The 9556-nt window shown below is 32.1% G+C and overlaps 2 protein-coding genes across 2 annotated transcripts; one reads left to right on the plus strand and one right to left on the minus strand.

Moving 5' to 3' along the window:
* The first annotated feature begins 1114 nt into the window (after positions 1 to 1114).
* On the plus strand, positions 1115 to 3279 carry LOC111305667 (POLLEN-EXPRESSED TRANSCRIPTION FACTOR 2). The gene has a single exon (XM_022903398.2). It carries the CDS (start codon positions 1312 to 1314, stop codon positions 2887 to 2889), a length of 1578 nt encoding a protein of 525 aa, XP_022759133.1. The 5' UTR covers positions 1115 to 1311; the 3' UTR covers positions 2890 to 3279.
* Positions 3280 to 6725: 3446 nt separating this feature from the next.
* Positions 6726 to 8960, minus strand: LOC111305669 (large ribosomal subunit protein eL20-like). The gene is made up of 4 exons (XM_022903399.2): positions 8803 to 8960; positions 8594 to 8709; positions 8419 to 8482; positions 6726 to 7249 (listed from the first exon to the last, which is right to left on the minus strand). Exons 1-4 carry the CDS (start codon positions 8935 to 8937, stop codon positions 6908 to 6910), a joined length of 657 nt encoding a protein of 218 aa, XP_022759134.2. The 5' UTR covers positions 8938 to 8960; the 3' UTR covers positions 6726 to 6907.
* Between the last annotated feature and the right edge of the window lie 596 nt (positions 8961 to 9556).

Here is a 9556-nt window from a genome sequence, read left to right on the forward strand (position 1 = left end):
TTATGATATAATAATTAATTATTTAATTGATTATATAAATATATTATTTAATGATAATTATAATTTTAAAAAAATTTGCATTATACAAATATAATCAAAGGTAATGGTTTTGATAGAAAAATACAACCAATTTTAAAAATATTAGTACAATTTATGTAATTATATCCTATTTGTCAGATGTATTTTTTCCATTCTAATCAAAACACATTTTCATTGATATTTTAAAATACCCACAGATTCTTTGAAATTTTTATTACTATGTGTTAGTGTTTTATTGTCTCAATGATTTTTATTTTCTCAAAGTTGGTGTTTCAATTGAAAAACAAAATAATTATTAAATACCTGATGTTATGTTGACAAAAGAAACACATAATGTTACGATTAAACTAATTTTCATATTATTAATAATATTGATTATAGATAAATAGTATAATCCTATTACACATAATCATGTATTATGTAAAAGGCTAAAGTATAAAAGAAAAATTCTAAATTAAAATTAATGTTTTTATCATTTTATTGTAATTAATTAAATATTTATTTTTATTATTTTTTTTTGTAAGAAAAATATTTAGTAGATAAGCTATTCAATTCCTCAGGTCAGAGCAATACGTGTCGTATATGATAATTAAGACAGGTGATTGCAGGTCGTGCATTCGAGATAATCTCAACAAATGATTACCAACAGAACTTAAACCGAAAATTTTTTCGTCGAAAAGAACGATTTTAACGGATTGAACCAACTATTTATTGATTATTCAATTGAATTTTTATAGGAAGGAAATTGGTTATTCACCATCATCAATTTTTATTTAATTGAGAGCTAAACTAAATGAAATTAAATATTTAAAATTTTAATTAAATAAAAATAAATATTTAAGACTCAACTAAATGTAATAAAACAATATTATTAAAAAAATGTAATAAAACAATAAAAATTTGAATAATTATTTAATTTTATTTCGATTTTTATATTTAAAATTATAAAACAAAACATTTTACTAACATTTTAAAGTGTATAAAAAATAGTACTAATTAGTTAATTATTATTTTAAATTCAACTTTTGATGAATTCGTAGAATATATATATAGGGAGGGTGACGAGTTACCGCCTGCTCTGCTTTGGTTTTGACGTTTAGTACTTAAACCTTGTTTTCGTTTCTTTGTCCCTCCAAAATCAATTTCTTAGTTTTTTTTTTTTTCAAGGTTTTAGCTTTTAGGGTTTTTAACCTAACCAACCGCCATTAAAATCCACCCAGGTTTGCGGTTTCCTAGGATCCAAACACCACCCTTAAAGAACCCAAAACCAAAATGCCGTGCAAATGCGGAAGTCGTTCGACCATCCGCGACGACGTGACGGGCAACCTCGTTTGCTCCAATTGCTACACCCTCCTCGATTTCGATAACTTTGAAGCCCAAATCGGCGGCATCAGCGGTCCCAAAGGCACCAACATCCACATCGGCTACGCAGGTACCGGTTCTCTTTTCAGTTACAAAGACAAAAAAATCTTCCAGGCAAAAACCTTAATCCACGAATACACCTTGAATCTTAACATATCTTATTCCGAATCCGGCGTTACTTCTATGATCAATGAGATTACGGAAGGGCAGTTCGGTCAAGGCGATTGGTTTAATGTTCTAATCGGTGCTTGTTCTTATGTTGTTATGAGGAGAGATAATAGGTTTTTACCCGCGGCGGAGGTTGCGGAGGTTGTTGGTTGTGATGTTTATGAGTTAGGTAGGATGATTGCTCGTGTCGTTAAGTTTTTGAATTTGACTTTGCCTGAGGTTAGTATCTCGGGTTTGTTTGAGAGAGAGTTGAATAATTCGATGAGGTTGGAAAATGTGGATGGGGAGAAGAAAGAGAGGATGAGGAAACAAGGGATTTTTTTGGTCAATTGTGCGGTCAAGTGGTTTTTAACCACGGGCAGGAGGCCATTGCCTGTGGTGGCTGCTGTGCTGGCGTTTGTGGCGGAGTTGAATGGGGTGGAGGTTTTGAAGATTGAGGATGTAGCCAAAGATGTCTATGCTGTTGTGTCTACTTGTAAGTTGAGGTATAAAGAGCTATTGGAGGCGCTTGTCCAGGTCGCACAAATATTGCCATGGGGGAAAGATGTGACAGTGAAAAACGTGGTAAAGTATGCACCATTCATTATTCGGTATATGGAGATGAAGTCCATGGAAATGCCTGGAGGAGGGGGGAGGGGTGAGAATTTTGATTTGGATGATGTGGTTAGTGAGTGTTTGCAGAAAGCTGCAGACTATGGGGATGGCGATAAATTTTTTGAAAGTGATTCTCAATATTTTGAGGGAGGGTATAGAAATGACTTTCCTATATTATCTAATGATAATGATATAGAAAACCTTAAGCTTTCACATGAATGCTTGTCCTTGATCTATACAAAGTTTTCAAACGAGGTTGAGGCTGATAGGTTGAAAGGAAAAAGCGGAAAGGTTCATGGGAGAAAGAGTAGGGGGCTTGATCTTCATGCATGTAAGGATTGGTGGAGTGGGAAATCAGAATTAAGTAAAAAGCTTCTTATTCAGCAAATTTTGGAGAAAGAAATAGGTTTGGATTTGATGCCACCATCTTTTATTGCCGGCTGCAAGGCAAACGAGAGGAGAAGGAGAAAGATAAATGCTGCTAAGGTGCGAATCAATAAGATCATGGATCCATCCAATACTGGTTCAGATGGTAGTGGCAATTTAAACTCTTCAGAAGTTGCTTATTCTGGGAAGAAGAGAAAGAGAAGACAAGCCAGTGAAATTGATTGGGAAGATTTTGTTATTGAAACCCTACTCCTCCATCAGGTGAAAGAAGAAGATATTGAGAAAGGGCATTACAAAGCTTTGCTAGATTTGCATGTCTTTAACTCTGGGGTGATGTGAGAGCTTCCAATGCAGAAGGCATGTTTGTGAGAATCTTGCATCCTTGACTGACTGAAATTTTGGCGCAGATTGTTTTGTCTGGATTTTTTGTTTAAGCTTTTACTGCAACAGGAGACTTTTTGATGGATTGCAATATATGATAAACCAATAAAGGAAATTTTAGTATATACTCAGATTTTGGAGCAGGGTCTTGTAGTTAAACTCTTACAAGAAGAAGAAGTTCAATCACTTATTTGTCACATTCATCATTCTTTTGTAACTTGTTTATAGATTTAATGTCTAATTTTCTCCTTTGTTTTTTTTATTACATACCATCTTATTCACGCTACTATGTTTGTATACTGTTCTGCAAGCAGAATGATGAGGAATTACTTCGGTTACATGAACTAATTTGATGCTAGGTGGTAAATGGGAGTTGACTTTTAATCCCTGTTTTAAGTGTTAATAAGCGTAGAAAAAGACTTCTGTTTCAACCTGGATTTGGTCATCATCTAAACTAGAATTGGAATCATTGCTTGTGTTAATGCTAAAATTTGATCTTCTAAAGGAGTCTTTATAGAGTGAATGAAGTATCATGGTTAGATTCCAACGAGGGTTAGAAACTTAGAATCAAAGATCTTGTCTTTTGAAAAAAGTGATAGCTGCTTCTGGACTCCATTTATGTTCTGCTTTGCGTCAAATGATATATGTATTTAGTGGTTATATTGATATTTGCTTGTGAAGCTAGTTAATGAGAACTTATTGCCAAATTAGCTTTACTGGAGCTTCTGACTTAATATCATTGTTTGTTGTTGCAAAGAGAGAAGCTACATATAGTTGCACCCAATCCTTCTCCAAATTTATGGGAGTTTGATATATTAATTATCCAACATACATATAATTTCATCTTTGTTTGCTATCTGTGTGACACGTGGACTGAGTTGAGTTACCCAACAGACTTATTCTGTCATTCTCTTATCGCATTTCAGCATCTTTAATTTCCTCCCATCTGAATCTTTTTTTAAACAACACTCCAGAGAATTTGAAGAAGCCTACCAGGGGGAATGTTCTTGCCATTAATCTGAAAAGGTTTTCGCCTTTTCACCTTCCTTGCTTCCCATTTGACTTCTATGTTTTATTAATTTCTCCCATCTGAATCGTTTTTTTGTTTTATTTTCGGAAAAAGAATAATTCATGGAATGTAAAGAAACTTACCAGGGGAATGTTCTTGCCATTAATAGAAAAATGTTTTCGCCTTCTCCCCTTCCTTCCGTCCCATCTCACGTTCATGGTTTATTACAATTGTTTAAAAAAACGATTCTTCATTTCCTAATCAGATATCCATCCAAAAAATTAAAAAAGAAACTAAATCCCTTCATTTCTTCTATCTTAATCACCTAAGAAAATCTCAGTGTGTTGCCCATCCATTCTAGTTGGTAAATGGCGTGTTCGAATCATTTTAAAAGCTATTTTTTTGTATACCCAGAATAATATTCCTTTGGTAGGATAATTCTATTTGTAGCTTCCTTAAATCTAAGCATTAAGTGTTGTTTATTTTCATGAATTTAATGAATTATATCTCACATGTTCTACTTTCATTGAATCATTATAGAATTCCAGACCGTTGTTATGTTAATAATCATTGGTGAATTACGTTTGCGGTTTATATTGCACATGACATTATGTTTAATGAATTGATTTCTCTGAAATTTACCTTTTTGTTTGCTCTGTATACTGTCATCACTCAATTTAACTCTAATTCGCTCTTATGCTTAGTGATTTAGCCATAATATGTTATTGTTTAATTATTGGATTTGATCAAAACCTCGATTAGTCATTTAACATAATTTTAAATCGATATTAAAACTATCTTGAATGTGGGTGAGAGCTCAATTTCACTTAAATGAGGTCTACAGCATTGATATCGCTGTCCTGTGCTTCTTGATTCCTTTTTCAAACATAAAAAAATGAGATTTGTACAAAAAAAAAAAAAGAAATTGTTTTCTATCCAAACTAAAACTATAAAACTTAATGAGCTGACTTTGCACGTGCATGTGTGTCTTAATATGTTAGTCAAAACTGATTTCTTCCATTATGAGTTCATTTATAAAATTAATATTGAAATTACACTTAACTAAAATTATATTATATGATCAGGTATATCACAATATGATATCAATATAATTATTCATAATTTAACATTATTTAAGTGAGATTAATTAATTTGTTTGCAAGATAGAATAAATGCAAGATTGTTTTCATCTTTTAATGTTTTTCTTTGATCAAAATGCTAATTCTTTTGGATATGGCTTTTGCCTTTGATAAAGCCATCTTATGTATGTCAACAACAAAGAAATAAGGTTTTACCCTACCAAATTTGGATTTCTTTTATAGAATTACATAAATTTCATCGTAACAAATCGAATTTGAAATATTTTTTCAAAATTTGGCTCAAATTTTATATAAATCTAAATTTGTATAATAAATTTTATTTTATTTTTTTGTTTAAATCTTTTCAAAATTAAGATGAATATTCAATTGATCAGATGGTACATTCTTTAAATAAGATTAAATTTCTTACAATTACAGTAGACATTAATAATAATGTTGAAGCTAGGGAAAATAAAGCTACGAGATGAGAAATTTTAAGACAAAAAAAAAAAAGAAAAAAAACGAAAAGCTGTGCCTTCATCATCTACTAGGATTCGAAAGAAGAAAATTATAGGCACTACTTCTGCTGTCCATTTGAAAGGAAACATTAATGACTTCCAGTTGTTGAATATTTGAGGGAAACTCTAATCTACCATGTAACTTACCCCCAAACGAGGACGCAGTACATGGTTCAAAAACTAATGCCCATCCCTTCAACTAATATAACATTAGAGTTAATTATTGTTTCTTATATGCGATCCATCGGAGTATATTTTAAAATGAATGGTATGAATTATTATTATTATTTTTTTGGATAAGTTAATGGTATGAATTATTTGTCATTACTTCTACTTTTAGTATTTTAGAGCAACATTATAGCCCCTCTTCTTTCTTTGTCCTTCATTTCCCTCATTTTCAATCGATCCTAATCAAACATAATCTCAAAATTCAACCGGAAAACAGTTGAAAAACCCTCGAATCACAAGTTTCGAACTAAGCCATCTATCGAAAGATCAAATTTAGTTGATTGTTAAATATTTTCAATAATTGATCTGAGTTTGTGGTTTATTTTCGCTGAAATCATATTATATGGATTTGTTTTTCAATAATTTTTAAAGACCTTATAAAAAATTTTTTTCCATAAGCCTTTGAAATTTTACAGAAATAAAATTTCGTACGGAAATTATCTCCTTGAACCTTTGAAAGCTTACGGAAATAATCCCATAAGCCATTGAAAGCTTATGAAAACAAATTTGTTCAAATCCATGGGAAAGCTTTTAGGATTTTGTTTACAAGTCTGGAGCCGATATGATAAGGGAGAGTTGAATCGGTTTTATTTCTTATCTGTTTATCCAGTTGTACGAAATAAAATTTACTAAACGGTCAATTAATGAGGGTTAAAAACGATATTTACTAAACCGTAAATTACTCAAGGGTAATTTTGTAAAGAAAATCGAGGGTGTATAGAGCATTTTTTGAGGTGTTTAGAGCCTCCCAGATTCTTATCTTGGTCCATCCAAGACTTTTACCTAAGCTATAAATTACAAAGTTAACAAGACATATTTCAAGAGTGAATAAGAGGTAAAATTGCAACTGTAAAAGTAAAAACCATTTTTAAGCAGGTTGAAAGCTTTTTCTGATAGCACAAGTGATAACCAACAGAAACATCATACTCATTACTCTCCAACCAGACATTGCAAATAATATAAATTGTAATTCACCATGCTCATCAAATTAAAAGTAAACTTATCAAAACCACAATCTTCAATACATAAAAGACTAGAAAAGTAAACACAAAGTGTTCAAAATTTGATCTGTCCTCTCAATCTATTAAGGGAAGTAATCAAACTAAAGGCTTTTAGCCTATCACCACCAATTATGAAGACAATTACATAAACAAGTTGGGTCTGGATGCCTTGTATGTTGTCTTAAGCTTCCTAGTAGGTGGCCTGACCTTCTTGAATACCAGTGGGAATTTGATTTTGGAGTTGTGGAACTGCTTGGTGCTGTCCCTCTTGCAAAGTTTTGCAGGGATAGTGGCTGTCTTGATGATTTGAATACAAGGAAACCTCACCCTGTGACGAGATGCCATCTCATTGTACATCTGTTCTACGGCACCATTGAGAGTTGTGTCTCGGTATTCCTTGTACATATTGTGATAACCAGTTCGACTTTGATATCGTAGCCAAATGCCATAGTTCTTGATCTTGGTAGGGTTTTTCTCAAAAATCTGCAATCACAAACATATATCGCCAGAAAATATTAATTTCTGTTCATTGCTCCCCAATCCAGTTTATAACCTGGCAACAAACTAGATATAGAAGCCACTCAACAATGGAACACAACTGAGCTGCCACCAAAGCACAGATGCATTGCAACAAGGTTTGATGGTAATTAGGGTATAAAGCATTATTTCTCCCCACATACTCCACGGTCTACATGGTAAATATGTAAGCATGTTGTAAACTGTACTCAGATGTCCCCTGCCTCCAAAAGCTCCGAACTCCCAAATACAAAAGAGTTTCAGAAATGTTTTGTTTTCTCACAATCTAACACAAAGTTTTATCTTCACTAGCACTGGTACTTTATTCTGGCCTATCAAATGAGACCAGGCTCAGATGAATAACTAACTACCACCCACATTTAGATCGGAGCCTAATCATTTAACTCGATGCTTCTTTTAAATCTAACCAAATTGATCGTTCCAGATGTTTTTGAGATGATTTCAAGTTCAACTATGAGCAGAACATGGCGGATTTCTTCATAATATTGTTCCTTATACAACATTCAACATTAAATAAAGCACACAAATTAACTCAAGCAATTTAAAAAAAGTCTAACTCCATCCACATGGAAATGATGAAACATCATTCGCTTATAGGAAAAGAGATTCAGCTAAAGTAAAACCCAGAGGATAGAATATAGGCCAACTTTGTTCAGTAGTGGCAACTCTACATCCAGAATATGGCAAACAAAGCAACAAATTAAAAAACAAATTAATGCATAAAGGACTTTCTTTTCTAAAATAAACAATGCACATAAGAAGGAAAGCTTTTTAAGGCATCTTTCCTTCTAAAATATAGGTATAAGGTAATCTCCAAGTCACAGTAATGTAAGTAAGACAACTTTTTTTTTTCTTTTTCTTGTACGCCTAACTGTATGTCAATCCTAACTCAGTAACTCCCAATTATGAATGAACAACTATAAGTCAAGCATTTACAAGTAATCTTCGATCATTTATCAACACACAAGTAAACAGTAGGAAAAGCTATTGAACAGAATAACATAAGGTAAAACAAGGTAGCCTGTATGATAAAATGCATTGCAATTAGCATAGGCTATATATTAATGGGGTTCAAATTTTCAAAAGAGATGTAAACGACAAGTAATCGTGAATACCTCATTGATGGCCAAAACTTGTCCATTGCTTTTCTTCACCTTCTTCAGCTTCCTCAAAAAGTACCTAAACATGAAAACAAACACATCAAGCAAAGAAAAACTGAGATCCCCACACCCAAAAAACATGAAGACAAATGAAAATCAAGCATGATCAGCAAAAATGTAATTCACAAACCAAAACTTGGATTTGGCACGGACTTCGTTGGTGGCCCAAAGCTTCATACGGTAAATCTTCGGATGCTCATCTGCTTCTGTTGGGAGACCTCTGCCCACCACCTGGTACTGATGAAACTGCTCTTTTTTTTTTTTCCAAAACCCGAAGTCCCATCACCATGTTGTCAACAAAAAACAAAAAAAAAAAATGAAAATGCATTGTCAACTTACCCTGAAAGCAACCATTTTGGGATACAGAAGAAAAGCTGCCGCTCGCTGCTTTGGTTTCGTGGTTTCACCCTTCGCTTCTCCCTGTTCTAAAACCCTACTACTCCTTAACTTTATGGTTAACTGGGCTCCACCCATGCTCTCAGTCTCTTTTTTTTTGGCCCAGACTCAGTCTTTCTTTATTTTATTATTATTATTTTTTCATAGCAAAGCTCAATTTATAATTGATTTTATTATTGACAATAAATTCAATTAAAAAATAGAGTTTTTGAACCCCACAATTAAAAATAATATGATGATAGGTATTATTTAAGGTATATTAAAAAATGAAATATAACATCTTTTTGTGAAATTAAAAATTAATTATCAGCATATAAAAATGAACTTTTTTAATTCAATATCCATCATAATCAAAAAAATTTATGGCTATTTTTATTTTTTTAAATGTTTATATGATCAAATTCAATGATTAAAATAAAATGCAACTGCAATTGTAATACCAAATGACTCTTAATTTTTTGAAAAACAATTGTTAAACAGAACCCAATAAAGAAAAATGAATAAAGAATAAAGCAAAAAAATATTATATTTTCAAAAAAGTATATACTATTCTATATCTATTGAAATTAAAAAAATTTTTTGTTTCAATGTTTTTAAATTATTTTATTTTTCTAAAACTTTCAATTAATTTTCTAAGAGGCCAAATATTAGGGCTTAAGTTTTATGTTAGAGGCCAACCATTAGACATTAACTACCT

This window comes from Durio zibethinus, chromosome 21 (assembly GCF_047325235.1).
Source record: "Durio zibethinus cultivar Kanyao isolate XHJ-2024 chromosome 21, ASM4732523v1, whole genome shotgun sequence".
In the NCBI taxonomy this organism is placed as follows: domain Eukaryota; kingdom Viridiplantae; phylum Streptophyta; class Magnoliopsida; order Malvales; family Malvaceae; genus Durio; species Durio zibethinus.